General features: G+C 45.5%; 1 protein-coding gene across 2 annotated transcripts in view; it reads right to left on the reverse strand.

Moving 5' to 3' along the window:
- Positions 1 to 18,298, reverse strand: part of ASAP1 (ArfGAP with SH3 domain, ankyrin repeat and PH domain 1) — a 281,349-nt gene that overhangs the window by 27,887 nt on the left and 235,164 nt on the right. For both annotated transcript variants that reach the window (XM_081117415.1, XM_081117414.1), the window contains exons 15-24: positions 17,862 to 17,910; positions 12,906 to 13,069; positions 11,034 to 11,167; positions 9,145 to 9,236; positions 6,906 to 7,092; positions 6,601 to 6,686; positions 5,457 to 5,572; positions 5,237 to 5,304; positions 4,202 to 4,309; positions 1,839 to 2,067 (exon numbers count right to left, since the gene is read on the reverse strand). In XM_081117415.1, coding sequence (XP_080973541.1) covers positions 1,839 to 2,067; positions 4,202 to 4,309; positions 5,237 to 5,304; positions 5,457 to 5,572; positions 6,601 to 6,686; positions 6,906 to 7,092; positions 9,145 to 9,236; positions 11,034 to 11,167; positions 12,906 to 13,069; positions 17,862 to 17,910 — 1,233 coding nt within the window. The remainder of the gene's footprint in view (positions 1 to 1,838; positions 2,068 to 4,201; positions 4,310 to 5,236; positions 5,305 to 5,456; positions 5,573 to 6,600; positions 6,687 to 6,905; positions 7,093 to 9,144; positions 9,237 to 11,033; positions 11,168 to 12,905; positions 13,070 to 17,861; positions 17,911 to 18,298) is intronic.

Here is an 18,298-nt window from a genome sequence, read left to right on the forward strand (position 1 = left end):
CACAGTTGTGATGGCCAAGTCCTAAGGACTTGTCTCAGCAGCTGGTTCATTAAATAAATTTGGCCTTTGTCCTCTGGGCCTTTGGTAAAGAGCTAGTTAGCATTTATTCAAGGCAGGAAAGATATGCCTGGCATTGAGTCAGATAGTATATTTTGTGGATCTCTGTGTCCCCTTGAGACAAACTTACAGAAAGGGGTGGAGGGGGTGAGGGAGCTTCTTAGGCCCCAGGACTGGCATCACTCTCTCCTATAGACCTTTTTGAAGATTCTGTTACCTGGAGGCTCTCTGCACAGGTATAGGCCCTGCCAGTCTAGCTAGGTTGTCACTTCGATGTTGGTAGCCACAATTAGGGATATGAACCCTTTCAGAGAAACACCTTCCATCGTTTCATTTGGCCTGGAGGTTTCTCACGGTCCTCTTTTGGGGTCAGAAAGGGAAGCTCTGCTCTTACGAGGCTGCTACCCTGATGGGGAGTATCACTGCCCAGGTGGCAGCAACACACGCTCTCACAGTACAGACTAAAACCTGAGAGCGTTAGTGATCTGAAAGGACTCGGATGCCTCATTTGGGTGTGTTTTAGCAGAAGTTTGGGAGAGTAAGAAAAACCTGGCGGGTTAAACTTTGGCTTACACGTGCTGTCACTGTCACGGTCACTGGTTATCTTTGATGAGAGCTATTCATGCTAAAGCCTTAATTTAACTTTTCTCTGTTATTTTATGGCTTAGGAGGCCATTTGGGGTCCCTCTAGGAACACAGCTCCTATTTATAACACTATCTCAATGGAGAATAAGCTCTGAAGAAACACTGTTTTGAATAAAGCTCACATTTCCCAGAAAATAGCCCCAGTGTGATTCCAATAGGCATGGCATTGTGTGCGGAGAGGCCCTGGAAGCTGTGTGAGCTGAGCTGCACACGGGGAGCCCGCGCCTGGATGCAGTGGCAGAGAACAAACCGCAGCGACAGCTCTGGGGACCTCTCAACTTCCCCGGCTGCGTGACTCTTTGATGTGGGCATCTGAGTCTCGATCTGTCCCTGTCAGGGGAACACGCTGATTTCCTGAACAGGGCACTCTCTGTGGATCCAGGGTATGGGACAAGCACTTTGTTGCGAGAGAACAGGGTGGGGGACCACAAGCCCCCGGCATCAGCCCCGCGGAGACATGTGACACCACTGCCTAATCACCTCCTCTGGGAGATCCTGCCACAGCTCGTGCCTCATCCAAGGGCACAGGAAGGTGGACTCAGGTCACACACGACTTGGGTTAGCAGCCCCAGCAGCCAAGAGCCTTAGGTCACCTACTCAGCACCTCTGAACCACTATCCCCTCGTCCGCACGGTGCCAGCAACTGTCACACCCACCTCACTGTGAACAGGAGGTGAGGAGGGCCAGGCTTAGGGCCTCGGGGCTCCATGACTGCAGCTACCACTGCTGCTATCACCACCTCAGAGGAGAGGTGTGAGTGTAGAGGGAAGTCACTTTCAAGAACTGAAACTCCATCCCACACTCAAGAGGAAAAAGCCCAGGATTTGGGCTCTGTGTGACCTTGGGTTGAATCTCAACTTACCACTTACTGGCTGCATGACCTTGGACAGCCACTCTACCTCCGTAAGCCTCAGTTTCCCTATCTGTAAAAGGGGCACAAACTGCACATCTTAGGACTGCTGTGAGGTTCACACAGAGAATGCGTGAGGGGTGCTCACAACACTGTCTACCTTATTGCTGGTGCTGGCATCCGCTCCATACCTGCCACTCAAATGCACTTTGCAGTTTCTACCTCAAGGCTGGGTAGACTCCTAGGTTTGAGGATGGAGTCACGAGGCCCTTCTCAAAGCTCGTACCTTTCCCGGCGTTTCTAGGAGGCAGCGGAGGCGCCTCCAAGGTGGGTGATGTGGGCGAGTCTGTGCTTGTGGAGACGAAGATCTGGTTGGTGAAGGCGCTGTAGGAGAGTCGCTGCTTGTCCCTTGGGGTGCCAAACCCCGGCTGTGACAGCTTGTCCTGGGGGGAGATGCTGGAGGAGTGGCAGAAGCTCTGAGGTCGTGGGGAGCGCTCCTTCTTGATGGGGCTCGGCTGGCGGGTGAGATAACAGTACAGTGGGTGAGACAACAAGCCAGACTCCACCCCAGGAGGGCTCCTGTGGGAACCTGGGTTCCCTGGGCTTCATTAGGTCACCCACAACGATGGCTGAGAGCCACCCCACAGTACAGGGAAGGATGCCGACGTTACACTTCCGATCCTTGTGTCACCATTACCAGGGTCGTGTTAGAGAGATGCTGGTTAGGGATCAGCAGCGTTCAGAAACAAGGTCACAGTTAGATTTAACATTTTATCAACAAATCCCTCCCGAGTGCAGGACACTTTCACCAACAATCAGACAGACTCCCACCCACTTATAACTGACAAAGTTAAACGTTCCTTTCTGTCCAACCCTCTAATGCTGAAGTTCTCAATCATCACCTCTCCTCATGTGCATTCTCTTAGGAAACAATCTCATCCACACCCTTGGCTTCCACAGACACCTAATGCTGATGACTCAGACCTGCAGGTCCAACTCCAACCCCTTGGATTCAAAACCATTTCCAGTGGCTTAGGAGGTGCCCCTGTATTTGCACTCTGGTGATAGCTTTAGCATCCATGCAACTTTTCAAGTTAGGAACCTCAGTGTCTTCCAAAGCCACCAGGCCATGCAAGGAGAGCTCAGAAATATCCCTTGGGCCCCTTGGCTATGCAGGACCCACCAGCTCCCACTGGAGCACTGGCTTCCTGAAGAGCCCCGATTCTAGTTTCTTTCAACTCCAGCCCATTCTCCACAATGATGGCAGAGCTGGTAGGAAACCTTGCTCGTCCCACGATAAACCTCTGTTGGCTTCTGACTGCTACTGGTGGTTAATCTGAAAATTGGCTCTATCCAAAGCCAAAAGGTCAAACTTGGCCCACAGTGCCCCTCCTGATCTGGGCTGCCTGACCCTGCAGGGCAGGCTCCTGCCTCTCTCCATGCAGCCAACGTGAAGGTCGCCTCACACACTGTGCTTCTAACCTTTTCTCAGTCGTCCAAGCTCCAGCATGACCCCTGGGCCTTTGCACATGCTGTTTTCTCTTCCTGGAAGGATGCATTCCTCCTTACTCCTTTGCCTGGCAAGCTCCTCCCTACCCTTAGAAGCCCCTCTCCACTTCACTTCCTTGAAAAGGTCTTCACTGTCTGCCCAGGTGGAGGCAGCTGCTCTGTCCTCTGAGCACTTCTCAGCAACCTCCCCCACTTCTATTACATTGGTTACCCATGGTATGACACTTTGTCTCCTCTCGAAGTGGCAAATGCCTTCAGGGCACCTTTGTGTGACCATCTCTGGCCATTCTTTACATCCTGCCTGGGAGAGAGGAAATGTCCGCACACATCCAATGAGAGGTGCGCGAGTGGACCTTCAGGGGTTGTTGAGAACTATCTACGGGAGTCAGACAGAAGTAGGTTTGATCGGAGGCTGCCTCCGCCGGCTCTGAGAATTCAGACGAATTGCAAAATGTCCACGTGTGCAGGTTTTCTCCTCTGCGGTGACAACAGCGCAGTGGGCGCTTGGTAAGAACGACCTGAGGGGACACGGGTGACGTGCCTGCGCTGCCCAGCCCTTAGGCACGTGCTCGGTAAATGACAACTTATTCTTTACTCATTAGTTGTTTGGATGGCTAATCAAACTTGGCTAAGCCAAGTGCCCAGGTGTTTGGTCAAAGAGCAGCCCAGGAGTTGCTATAATGGTATTTTTTAGTGTGATTAACATTTAGCTTTGGAGTAAAGGGCATTACCCTCTGTAAGGTGGGTGGGCCTCATCCAATTAGTTGAAGAGTTTAAGAAAAAAGACTGAGGTCCCCCACTGAGAAGGAATTCTAGCTCCAGACTGCCTTTGGACTCAAGACTGCTGGGATTTCCAGACTGCCCTATAAACTTTCGATTTGTCAGCCCTCATGAGTGTGTGAGCCAATCCCTTAAAATAAATTTCATGCTTTCTCTCTATGTATACACGTTTCTCTGGAGAACCCTGACTGATACAGCTGTTATGTGGTACCCAACAAGGAGCAAAGTCTGAACCAAGAAAACGGCGCTGGCACATCAGGTCAAAAGATTAAAACAACCTCATGAAGAGGAGTCTTGGCTACACAGTGCAGAAAAATTAGGAGCAGCCCTCAGAAATTCAGAGGCGTAATTCACACTCACCTTGTCGTCCAGGTCATCGTCACTCTCGTCCATCTCTTCCTGCCGAAGATTCCATTCGTATTCTACGTGGACGTGTGGATTGAGCTTTCCACATTTAGCCTGAGAAAGCTGAAAGAAACAGCAGGTGTAACCATTTTCACTCAAATGCCAACCCCCCCAACATTACAGGAACACTGAACAAACCCCACCTTATTCCCTGTTCCAAATTAACCACCGGTAGCTGCATTATAAGCAAATCTCTGACTGTACAAGCTGGAACACCAGCAGCAGGCTGAAGAGAAACTGCTAGGAATTACAGGCACAGCCTATTTTAGTTTGATAACTTGACTTCTCTCCAAGATATAAAGTTTTCTTAAATATTATTAAAAATGAGTCTCAAAACTGCAAAATCTTGGCTGGAGGGCAAAATCAGAGACAGTGAAGTGTGAAAGGTGGGCCCTCAAAGTCAGACAGTCCCAGTTCAATCTATGTCCTGCTTTTCTTACTCATACATGGGAGCCCTGCAGGAATGAAAAAGTACCACTGCGGGCACGGGACTCGGGAATGTAACTTATCTTTCCTGTCTCAACCTTTCCCATGGTTAAGTGCATCGTGTTCTGCTAAGGCCTGGAGCTGAAAGCAGGAACTAGTAGGATCAAAAATAGGTGAGTGCGTACAGAGGCATGGAGGGGAGAGCAGTGTGTTTAACATTTTAAAAATCATTGCACTCTGAACTTTACTTGCCCAATTTTTGGAATTGGCTTCCTAAATAAGTCGTCTTTACTATTAAGCTACAGAGAAAGCCTAATGACCTCCATCCATCAGCTGCCTGGTAATACCACCTCTCAAATGCCTTCCAGTTCCTACATCACAGCTGCACTCAAAAGACAGGGGAGTGACAACTTTGTTTTTTCAAACATGGCTGTAGTGCTTGTTGGAATTTCTTTAGCCAGCATTCAAAAAAATGGATCTGCTGCTGTTACTTCCAATTCCAGTTTCTGAGGACGACATTTCAGGGCTGATGTCTGTTAGACACCCTGCTTCTTGTGTGCTTACCAAGTCTTCACACTGGGCGGCTTTTACTCTCTTTGCTATGTCGAGGGCCGTCTCTCCAGCCTGGTTAACTAAAATCGGGGAAAACACATGTGCATAATTATCTAGGACAGATCTCGAAAAGACAAGAAACAATGATCAGATTACGGTGCAACAGGCGAATCTCGGTTTTAGCCAACAAGGCTCCTACTATGGTTATTAAGACCCTTGGTGGTGCTCTTACCAACATCCACAGTGGGCTTGCTCCTGAGCAGTAGCTTCAAACACTCGGGTTTTCCATACATGCTGCAGTAGTGCAAGGCCGTATTTCCCAGGGAGGTCTGCTTGTCCAGGTTACCACTGAAAAATTAAATTGGTGGGAAAAACGGCTTACAGTCCAGCTTAACACTACAGATTAACTACTTATTTCTGACTTTAAGTTCAACTGAGTCAAATTTCAGACTTATTATAAAATTATGATGTTTCTAACATTGCACCCAAATTTATAAGCAACATATGACAACAGCAGCCAGAATTTATTGAGTGCATACTATGAGAGACATTGTCTCTTAGCTTTTCACACGTCTTAGTTCATTTAATCTTCACAACCACCCAATGGGTAGGTGCTATTACAGCTTTTATTTTATAGATGAAAACAGGCGCAGAGAGGACAGAGTGCTTGTGCTCAAGATCATCAAGACACGGACGATGGAGCAGGGATCTGAACACAGGCAACGTGTGCCTGAAGCCAATGCTCTTAACCACTGCACCTCTAAGGGGCTTGGGCGTTGATACAACTTGGCTTATGTCATATGTGGGTTCAAACGCCCTCATTGTTTTGCTCACTCTCCTTTGGAGAAGCTCCATTTCCATGGCTTACAGATCTACCCAATAAAGAATCCAGCAAGTTCAAACCTCCTGTGTGGAATACTGTACTCCTATTAGTATGTCCCAAGTTTGAATAAGCTATCATGTCAGCCACACACACTGCTGTCTTACAATGAACATCATGTGGACCTGCACTATTAAATCTTCTGTTTTTCAACCTCCCTAGTGCTGCAGGTTTTGAACCCAGAGACAGGATTTTACACTTACCTAGGCCAGGGGTTGGTGAACCATAGCCTGTAGGCCTTCTCTGGCCCTCCATTTGTTTTTATAAATAAAGTTTTATCGGGACATGGCCACACTCACTTATTTGCATACCATCTCTGGCTGCTTTCATACTACCACGGCAGAGTTGAACAGCTGCGACCAGACCTTATGGCCTGCAAAGCCTAAAATAGTATCTGGCTCTTTACAGGAAAAGCTTGCTGATTCCTGACCTAGGCCACTAACAGGACTGGTCTGTGTTAACGTACAAGGCGTATTCGGACAAACAGAAACCGTACCAGTTTTGGACAAGGAAGTCAACCAGGTGGAGAGACGTCTGGTCCGCGGTTCGGACTGCAAGGTGAAGGGCCGTCTCCCCAAGCTCCTAAAAAGGGCAGATAAGCATGAACAGGGTGGCCACATGTCTAGCGCAGTTTCCTTCATACCCGTTACCCCAAAGTAATTATTAATAGCATCCCTTTCACTCTCAAATTGTCCTGATTTAGATGGGGTCACGCAATGGACTAGAGTCTCATTATAATGAGTCGTCTTTCAATGGACTGTCCACATTCCTTTTGATCCTATGATTTCAGCGAAGCCTCACCTGCCCGGGCTCCAGCAGCGGTTCCATGAGCTCTACGCCCTCTGCATAGACTTGAATTAGTGCAAGTAAGTCCCTAGATCTGATGGCCTCAAGCAATTCATTCAGTTTAGCTGATGAAGATGAACAGGTCTTCCTTGAAAACCGGTGATCCACATATTTTGCCGTGATATATTCTTTCCGTACAGTCCTAACATAGCAAAATGAGACAAAGAATCTTTATTTTCCCAGAGCTCAGAGAGGACAGAGCTGCAGACCAACAGTTCTCTCGGAGAAGAGTGATTTTAGTTAAGATACTTCTTTTCAACCTTCAGACACACCAGGTTTTAGACCGAGTTATTCCAACAGAGACAGAATGAAGAACCTGGTACATATATTCACTTACATGTGCAGGCAGCCTGCAGTTACAGAGGACTGGGCCGGCAGACCCCACTTCTTTGAGCAATAGCAGGAGAGATGCGCTATTTGCTCCTACTTCAAACTCAGGCACACGTTAAGTATATAACGCAAATGAAAAATTTGAGAAGTCAACACAATTCTAAAAGACCAATTAAAAGTTTTCAGAGTGCCATGGGAAAGATTTTAGTCATCTGACAGAACTCTGTAGTTTAACAGGTAAGGAAGGAAACTGAGGCTCAGACAGGTTGTCCTTAAAGCCTTAGTTCTCTGTAACTTGTGCTCACTAGTGTGAAAAAGGCATTGAAGTTGTTTCTGTGCTAGATTCATGTGAATGCTGTTGTTAAGCCACACGCCCCAGGTTAGGTCAGGGTATTACATATGCCCCCAACACCCCTGACTTTTCTTCTGTGTCACTCACTACAACCGTGTCCACACAGTTACTTAACTGTTGAATTTTTCAGCTGCAATCTATCTTCCTCTCTACATTCCAGGTATTGTGAGGACAGGGTTTATATCTAGTTTGTGTTTTGCTATTTACCCAGCAGCTAACATGATCTGAGGCATCAAGTGAACATGTGCTATGCGTTGGTTGAATTCAAGAAAAGGCTACTGCCAAGGCCCCTACTGGGAGACTGTCTGATTTCAGAGTGAAAAAAACATGTTCCTTGGGTGTTCTCCATAATAGTTGTGCAAATTTGGTGCCCAAATAACTACCAAGGAGGGGCTGGTCAAACATTCAGGCCTGATCGTGAGTGGGAATTAAATCTCTCTTCCTAGTCATCCACAGTATTAAAAACTTTAGGTGCAAAGTCAATGTAGAAATTCTGAATAGATTTAAAGGTACACATGACTCAAAACTAAAAATGACATCGAAAGGTGTTTACTGAGGAGTCTCATGCTTACACCCACCAGAGGAAGCAATGACGTTCACTGTGTATTTTCCTGTGTTTCTTCAAGAAAACACAATTTCAAATAAGTGTATGTTTATGTATTTGTCACTGTCCAAATCTATTTGGTGTCTGAGCCCAGATAGTAAATAGTGAGAATTCAAAAGTGAGGATTTATCAGCAAATTTATCCAAAACGCAGTTCCTGAATTTGGACAGCATGTCTGCGTCAAGAGGACACATGTATTCATTCCCACACTCCCTCCTCCCCTCCCTGACCCAAAGGCAGTGTGCTCTGCACAGTGCTCCGCTCCTTGCTTTTTTTGCTTAGCAGTAATCCTGGGGGACACCCCAAATCAGGACATAAGCAGCATCCTCATTTTTATACCAGAAAACATTTAATCAGATGCCTATTGACGGTCGCTCGCTCTGCTCCTAATCTTGCTCTATGACGGAGCAGGGATAAACGCCTGGAAGTGGGACTGCTGAGTCCAAGGTAAATACACCTCTAGTTGTGGTAAGTAGGGCGAATTTGCTCCTCACGGGCAGCAGGCAATCTGCGTTCCCACCAGCAGCACGGGAGTTTCTGGAATGTCTGTTTCCCCATAGCCTTGCCGCATGGGCTGTTAAGCATTTGGACTTTTGCCAATCTGACAGGCATCTCCCACTGTGTCTGTGTGTCTCCTATTTATCACAACATGTGGTGATTTAGAGAGAATCGTCCTTATGAAGATTTACCCTCCAGAGCAGCTGCAATTCCCTAGGGGAAGGTGATGCTGAAAATAATCTGTGTATTCCAGAAACATATTTCAAAATACTCTGCTCTGCTCTGCTCTTTCCTCATAATGGGGTTTCCTCTGGGTGCGGTGGGGGATACTATAACAACTAAGAAGTTTTTTGGGAGAGTTGAAAAACAATGATAGATGGTAAAGAATTCAATATGCTAGAAGTACTTACATGTCACTTGTCGGGGTGGGTTTTGGTGAGGGGGTCGGTAAATTTGCTTCCATAATATCATTAAAACTACTGTTCCCTACATTCTTGGCCAGCTGTAACAGAAACAGACACAACACAGCAAACTCATTACTACTGGTTTAAGGGTTTCCCATTATCTGCTTTTGAGATTTCTGAATATGTGCTTTCCCTCACTTGACTCAGGATACAAAAACCATCCATCCATCTGGTTAAGTATTTGCTGAGCACTTACTATGTGCCAGGCTTTAGTGATGAAAATAGGGAGATGGGAAACCATGTTCCTCCCAGAGGAGCTAATAGACTAAACGGACCATCGATAAGAAAACCAGTAATTTTTATAAATAAAGTGTGATACATGCTGTAACAGAATATGACGTGTCCTACACATCTCACACACACACACACACACACACACACACACACACACACCTGATCATACCTCATTTTAGATTGAGCAGATTTACTCTTATTGGACAGAAAACAATTTAGGATTCCTTCATATTTGGGGTACAAATTAAGAGGTAGCAGGCAACTAATGAGAAAGCCCCAGTAAGCATTTTGCTTCTGGGTTCAAGACCCTTCCAAAAAATTTTATCCTGAAGGTGTCCTTTCGTCATTCAGATAATTTCTGGATCAATGTAAAGTTTAAGAAATATTCATGCAATCAGGTCTCTGGGGGAAAATCTTGAGTTCATCATATGGTGAGTGTTTAGGATTTGGACTCTCTCCATTTTTGGGTTTCATTAATCAAGTCAAGGAGACTGGTGACACAATTTCCATACTAAAGAGAAAGTTTCAGGTATTAGCTCTGAGCCTTTTCCCTACAGTACTGAAGTGATTCGTGTACTTCCTAAATTTCCTATTTCCTAAATTGAGGGGCTCCTACAACGAAAGATAGGCCATCATTGCTTAACGGATACTCAGACGACCAAGGCTGTGGCTGGGTGACTAGTTGCCCTAACTTTGGGGTACTGTGCTCCAGACAAGGCTAGTGATAATCGAGGCTTTCAGATTTTTGGAGCTCCAGGTTCTCTCATGTTTTGTTCAGGGGCGTTGGGTCTGAGGGAGCCTTATTTCACTTCAAGCACTTTCATTGTTAGTATAAACAACAATGAACTACACCACGTTCAAATTATGCAAGACAGGGCTTATGACCACAAGGCATTATGGGAGATGCCCAGGGGGCCTCCCTGACCTCTATTTGTGTACTGTGGGGACCAGTTTAACTTGGACCTGATGAGGGCTCTCAATTTGAGTGAATCATGATGGGAAGGGTAGAACTGGTTATAAGCACATGTGAGTGTTTATAACCCTTTTCCATATTATAAAGCTAAGCCCACACCTTCACACAGCTTTTCCCTCACCACCTAAAGAAGCCAGGGGGTAAGGAGTGATTGGGTTTAGGACAGTAGCTAACAGGCCACTCTCAATTCTTGTGTACTTTTAGGAACTTACAAACAGTAAAAATAGAGAAAAACTTTTTAGTCATTATATTTAAGAACATAAGCCTCTAGGTAAAGAGAACATGTAAGTATAACGCCTAACCTCCCTTTACTGTTTGTTAGTGAGTCGTATAAGACAAATTCCAAAAGAAAAAATCGGCTTTGAAAAAGCTCATCCCAGAAGAAAAGAGCCAGTTTAGCTGAACTAATTATGGAAATGTATGATTCACCAGTTCTTCAAACAGGAACCAGAAATAGTCAACATTACATACCACAAAATTTACATTTTAAATGTCTATTCAAGTTAAACAAAATTCAGGGATTAGAATTCTTTGTACTCAGCAGGAAAAACAACAACTCAAAGCAATATATGAAATATATTCATGACAATAAACTTAGTTTTCTTCCAAAGTACAGGTCACTACTTACCAAGAGTTCAGAAGTTCCTAGTTTGTCTAGCTCCAAAGACTGAATGCGGGAAATATGAACTCCCATTTCCCTGTGGATACCGGAACATTCTATACAGGTCAAAATACCCAAGTTGGTTGAAAGCCAGGTGGGTTCTGTGGAAAGGATTTTGAAGACAATGAACAAAAACAAGGCATCTAATTTTAGTGTGCCAGCTACAGAGGAAGCTAAAACAATAGTAGCAACATTTTAAAGGCTCATAAGGGGAAGATTTAAATGTAAGACACAGATACTTGCATTTGGCTTGGGGCTACTATGATAGCTTGTTAGAGAGCAAAAAGTGTGATAAGACAAGTTTTTAAAAATTTTCTTTCAGTACTGAATTGAAAACAAAATTAAGTTCTTTATTCTTGTGAAATGTGAGAAAGATTTTTCCTGCGTGGTTTTATGATACATCCTGAGGCCTGTGAGAGAGGTGCTCCCTCTGCACCAGCATCACCCCTGACAGGGACTGCAGGCCTGCGAGGTCCAGCTCACAGGGGACAGGGCTCTACAGCTGTCTTTTTTTTAAAAAAATATACCTTTATTGATTTCAGAGAGAGGAAAGGAGAGGGAGAGAGAGAGAGAAACATCAATGATGAGAGAGTCATTGATCGAGCCCACAACCCAGGCATGTGCCCTGACCGGAAATCGAACCCAGATCGCCTGGATCCTAGGTCGACGCTCAACAGCTGAACCACGCCCGGCCGGGCTCTACAGCTGTCTTTAAACTCAAGTTACAACTTACATTAGTGCATCGCCTCAGTTACAGCTTCTCCACAGCACCCCTGGGGAAGAGCTGTAAATACTGAACAGCACAAGTTTCTCTCAGAGACTGAAGACGTTGCTACAACCCACAGACTCCAGAACAGCAGGAGCACATATTTCTATTTCCCAAACCTGCAGGGTTCTCTCTGTGGCGAGCTCCTTTTTCATTGGTTAATACCCAAGTATTTACTACTCTCTGCCACTTCCTCACACCCAGTGAGTCACTACCACACACATCACAGAAGTAGTAGGAAATGTGAGACGTGTCTCTGAGGTGCCTATGGCATGTTGCATACAGAAGTCCATTTTCACAACCTGAACATCATATAATGTTAAGAACTACAGGCTTGCATTCATGTTCTGACCCCAACTAGATGTGTGACCTTAGGCAAGTCACTTAACTTCTGAGTCCCCAGTTTTCTCCTCTGTATAATGGGGATAATATTAGTGTCTTGCTCACAGAACTTCTGGAAGATTCAATAAGATAATATAAGCAAAACAACTAGCATAATCCTTACAAAGCACCGAGTAACTTAGCTACTGTCAATTTCTAGGTAACACATGCTAGTTGGAAACAGAAGTTTGGGGGGAGGTGACACCCATGTCTTATGGAGGTTGTGGAGTTTTCACTAGGCAGGAAGAAAAGTAATGTGCCACGTGTCAGCCACCATGTACATGAATTCATTAAGTCTTCATAAAGAACTGGGGTCTATTATCCCATTTTTAGGATGAGGAACCTGAAGATCAGAATAGTAAAGGGACTCAGCGTGAGGTCATCCAGGCAATGAACGGCAGGCTGGTGATTCAGAATCAGGATGATGGACTCCATGTCCAGTGCTCTCTCCATGCTGCCCAGGGTGCCATTTAACTGGACCTCACTAGGAAGGGTAGCATTTTGGCAGGTGAGCATGCAGGGAGAGCAAGTGGGAACTTTCCAGGTATAGCAAACAGCAAGGGTCATTCACACGGGGAACGTGTGTTGGGTATGCCAATAAGGACCTAAGGATTTTAAGTTACTAGCTCATTTGTCCTCCACAGTGAGAGGACAGATGTTTAACAAGACAGCTCCACTTCGGGGACACATACCTGATGAGCCACAGTCACAGCAGACGTCATTGCCGGGGAGCCGCTGGACGTCCTCGATAATGGCTTTGGTCAGGTCTTCCAGGCTGTTCTCCCCTGTGCTCTGCTCTCCACGGAAGGCCATGGTCAGGGCCTCTTCTTTGCTATTTGTCAATACTGATATCCATCTGTTGTCAAAACAGGAGGAAAGAGACACTGTTTTCTCCTTACACTGCACCAAATCTGTCCTCACCAAGAGACACCACTCTCACATAACAATAAAGAAAGGAGAAAATGAAAGAAATTAAACCTAAAGGAAAGAGAGTTAGAGAACAGAAAGCAGCACAGCAGAGAGACCGGGAGGTGAGAGGAACAGGTGAGAGAGCCAATGGTCACTATCGCCGGGGACTTGCATTAGCGTCTGGACAGAACAAAGCGGACGTCAGGAGGGGGAGAACTCGGCGAGGGACCAGCCCCAGGCAAGGATACGAAAGCTGGTGAGACATGGACAGGAGGCAGGAACGAGCTCAGCAACAGGCACCTGAACTCTAGGGGCAAGTCAGTGAGGGCGCTTGGAGCGAAGACAGACAGAGTATTTCGTTAGCAGTCATGAAAATTTATGCTTATGAGCCCTGGCGCAGTAGCTCAGGTGGTTAGAGCACTGTTCTGATACGCCAGGGTTGTTGCTCGATCCCCGGTCAGGGCACATGCAAGAATCAACCAATGAATGTATCCATGGGCAGAACAACAGATCAATGTTTCTCTCTCTCAAATAAACAAACAAACAAACTTACGCTTATGAAAAAGGTATATTACCATGGAAACATGATGGCATTTTAATATAAAATAAAAAACGAAGGCTATTAAATTATATATATAGTATGAGCACAGTATGTACTAAACAAAAAAATCCTTTGCCACCAATCTATGCATAAAAAAACCTAAATGCCCAACAACAGGGGGCTGCTTGTTAAAGCATGAAACAACAACAAAATGGAATAGTTACTCAGGTATTGAAATGTAATTTTAACTAATTTTTGAATGACTTTGGGGAAATGCTCACAGTATGCTTGTGAAATAAACAGAAAAAACTATTGTATGATATAACCCCAAATTTAAACGTATGTATGGATTATGTATTTTTGCTTGGGGAACAGAGGCTAGAAGGAAATCCATGAAGTGTTAATACTGGTTGTCCCCGAGTGGTCTTATGTAGAAACGTGGCTAGATGGACTGCCTGACTCTGCCTTTCTGTAATTTCCTATATCTATAGGGAGCCTGTATCACTGAAGAAAAAGAGCCACATTTATTTTTTAAGAAGAAAAGGAAAAACATTTCCAAACCAGTTTGTTCTTACCCACTGCACAGACAGGTAATATCTATTCTCAGTAGAGAATACAGAGGTTCAGAACTGAGTCTGTAGTTTTTTTTGCTGTCTTGTAGGATCAAATGGCTATGAAACAAAGGACTATCTGCAGAAGGTTTTGAATTAGTAACAGAGACAGCAATGGACCTGCAAGTCACGCCTGTGACTCTAGGTGGCGCTCACCTTCAGTTTGCTGTGAGAAAGGCATTAGTAGAAAACACCTCAAAACCAACGGTCTAGGGATGGGGGGTGGGGGGGTGTCACTTAATACCTTTTAAATTAAACTGCATTTTTTTCTATTGTTTAGTCTCAAGTTACAAACAATTTTTAACAAAATTGTTTTGTTAAAAATAGTTTAAGAGACTGGATTCAACAGAGCCAGTCACTGCATGTTACAGGGGCACTGAGATTGCAGGGTCTCTATTTTGCTTTCCTTAAGCATTATGATGTCCTGCCTATTTAATATTACAAATACCTACTATGTGCTAAGTACTTTTAATTTTTTAAATGTAATCCTCCCACTAGCCTCTCAGGGCCTATAATACTTTATACATGAGGAAACTAAAGCCCAGAGAGGTTAAACAACTTGCCCAAGGTTCACAGCTGGACTGGTGTCAGACTGGGATGAAAAAGCACTTCTACGACCCCTTTTTCAGAGTTCCTTCCATTATGCCATTTTTTGCCTCTTTATTCAAGAGCTCGTGACAAATAAATAAAGAAGTCTGTCATGATAGTCAGAAAATACATATATAAAGGACACTGAATTTTCTGGAGGAACAATTCAGATCTGGTGAAATGGAATGGCTACATTTCAAAAGTGCGGAGCATCAAAACAGCTATTTCTGACAATTAAAAAACACACACATTATTTTAAAGTAACAGACATACAAAAATATAAGAAATTAAAATATGCATAATTGTATTTCAACACTTTTAAAAGGGCAGAGCCAGGACCAGGAGTCAGGTAGGCCTGCCTTAAACATGCCACTGGTTTCCATTGTTCCTGCCTCCTTCCCTGGTGAGAAGTGGTTTCTTCCTTCAATTTCAATGGACACTTTTTCAGGAGAAAGAAACTCAGGTGCAGTGAAACTGCCTCCAATGTCCCTGTCACATCCCCACCAGCACTCAGAGCACTCCAAGTGCAAAATGTTCCGTAACTGCAGGATGGCCAGGCAGCCCTTTCACTAAGGGTGTGAGGTCCTGCAAGCAGGAACCACCAGCTGAGCTACCTGTAAGTCAGAAGAGTAAATAGCATACTAAAGGCCTGGGTTTGAAATACAGAACAAAGAAGAGGGCGTGCTCCCCCTGATCTGGCCACTTAGGGCTCTGAGGAAGGGAAAAGAGAAGCAAACCATGAAAGAAGAGGAGAAGCAATGTTCCAACGTGGTTTTGGAATTCTGTCCAGGAAACTCTTCATGGAACTCAAGTCAGGGGTGCCCCATACATGTGACTGCCTGCTGCACCTTTTCCAGCAGGAACCAGTAACACCCATCACAGGCAGGAACATGGTCTGCTCGAATCACACACTAACTGTTACTTTCCAAGAGGGGCTTAAATAATCACCTAGTGTTCTTCCCTCGTCTTATAAAGGAGACTGAAGTTCCTAAAAGTAAACCGAGCGATGCCAACCAAAGCAGGGTAAGCACGTGGCTCGGACTTTTCAATCCTCTCACTTCTGAATTCCTTCCTATAACCTGTGGACTCTCGACTGCAGAGCTGACCACCTGATGGAACTAGCGATGAGCTGGAAATAGCGCGGGCATTAGAGCCAGAATTCCAATCACATCTACTGTTTTGAGTTTCATCTTCAAAATGGGGATGACTGTGCCAACCTTGTGGTATGTTTGAAACGATCAGGTGAGCCCCTGCTGCTTGGCTCACGACAGGTACCAACACTGAGAGCAGCTGGATGTCCACTGGGCACTGGTGGACTTCTTTGTCTAATTTCACCATAAGACCCCCACTTGATGGCTAGGACTGTGACCACAGGCACACTGTGCCCTAGTTTCCTCATTTGTAAACTAGGGTCACAGTCCCTTCTTTCTGGGGTTGTGAGGATTAATAAGGCATGACACGATCACAACAAACATTACCTACTTGGGGGGTAAATATTACCTCCCTGAATCTGAGGGTGGAAGGCCGGCCCTCCTGACTTTTCCCATTCTTACCTGGTTTCTAGTCACCCTCCAGTTGGCCAACTCTACACTCATGTCTAGCTATCAACAGCTTCCTTTCTCTTCTTCCTTGTTGCTTCTAGGCCAGCAGAACCCCCCACCTAGGTGCAGTGTTCAGAACCTTCCCACACCTTCCCGTGCCAGCTCTGGCTGCTTACCTTTCCTCTTGGAAGTCATCTCTGAGCAACACCCCCAACAACCCAAGAAGGCGTGCGCTCAGTCTGTGTTCCCAGAGCACCTGCCTGCTCTGTCCCTGCACAGACACCTGCCCTTCTCTTCTGGCGAGACCGAGCTGCCTCCAGGCATCTCAGTACTATATTCCTGAAGCACTGCACAGGTCTCGGCATGCAGCTGGCATTTGGTAAATATTCAGATGAATGAATGATCCATAGACCTTTCCCCTTTTCCCCGTCTCTCCTACCTTTTCTCTCAGCCTTTTCGCTGTTTTTCCCAACTTTATATCCTTTGTACCCTTTTCTTGCTTTCTCTCTGATCCCTATCATTTCTCCCCAGAGAGGGGAAAAGAGTAAAATTCTCCAGAGCAGGGGGAGAGAGGGAAAGAGGAGAGAAAAGGGATGAGTGTAAGGAAACAGGTGTGAGCAGAATTCTGTGGCTCTATGGAAATAAGGAAGGAAAATAATATTTACTGTGTGCTATGAATGAGAGGAACTTAAAAATCCACAAACTACAAAAGGTTTAACTGCCAGCTCAAACTCAGGCACCCCCTCTCCCAAGCAGCTGAGACTGTAGCCGTCACACATGCTGTTTTCAGTCCAGCAGGAAAGAAATGGGAACGAAAATGGCTCCAGAACAGGGATGACATGAAAAAAGGCCACCGCCTAAGGATGCACATCTGGTCACGTGAGGGTAGGTTCCAACCCAGGAGTGAGTGACACCAAGCCCAGTTCTTCCCCTCACACCAAGCTCCCTTTCATGGAGCCACGCTCCTCCCTTTCACAGAGCCCTGCCCCCCCCCAGAAGGTTCCTACCAATACTGTTCCTTCGGGGCCAGGCTTCCCTGCTCCCCATAATAGCAAGAACCCAAGGAGCCTGGCTCATGCACTTGGCCACCAAACATTGAGCATGACCCTCTAAGTGCAGACGATGTGGTTAAGAGACAGGAAGACACAGTCCTTATGCTTGGGAAGTTCTTGTCTCCAGGGGCTCGCACTGAACCAGGGGATCAAAGAGGGGTGAGAGAGGCTCCGGGGCTGAGAGGAGGGAGCAAACCCCCAGGATGGTGGGACTTGAGCAGAGTCTTGAAGGAGGCACCCGAGTTTACCGGGCACATTAGACAGAGAGAGAGAGAGTGCATGAGGACCCAGAGGAGAGAAACTAGAGTGGGGAACCACCAGGAATGGTGCTCAGTCATAAAAAGAAATTGTTACGCATGTTGTGCAGGATGGAGGTGTGTCATGCCATTAGCTCAGAACTACTTACGCTATGTAATCCTGCTCATCTTCTGCCTGAAAGTGATACGTCCTATTATCTAAAATAGAAAAAAAATGTGAAACCTTAGAAAGCAGAATACCTTCAGGTCTAATGCAAATTTTACAAGTTCCTTAAAAAACGGAACAAAGACACACACACACACACACAGACACAAATACCGCACAGTAAAAGTAGGATTCTAAAATTATTTTTGTTTTTAAGCCATTTTGCTTTAGCAGGTACACAATTCACGTTGCCAATACTCTTTTTCTGAATTGCCATAGGAATGCAATAAAATAACTGCAAATACCACTCAAACTTCTGGCACTTCTGAAAGACATGGAAGGCCCTACCTGACTGAGCGGATTCCAGCAACAACCTGCAGAGTGCTAGCTGCCAATGCAGTATTTTAATTTTCATTCTCAACTTGCCTTTCATTGTTTCCT

This window comes from Miniopterus schreibersii, assembly GCF_964146895.1.
Source record: "Miniopterus schreibersii genome assembly, chromosome: 17".
Classification (NCBI taxonomy): Eukaryota; Metazoa; Chordata; class Mammalia; order Chiroptera; family Miniopteridae; genus Miniopterus; species Miniopterus schreibersii.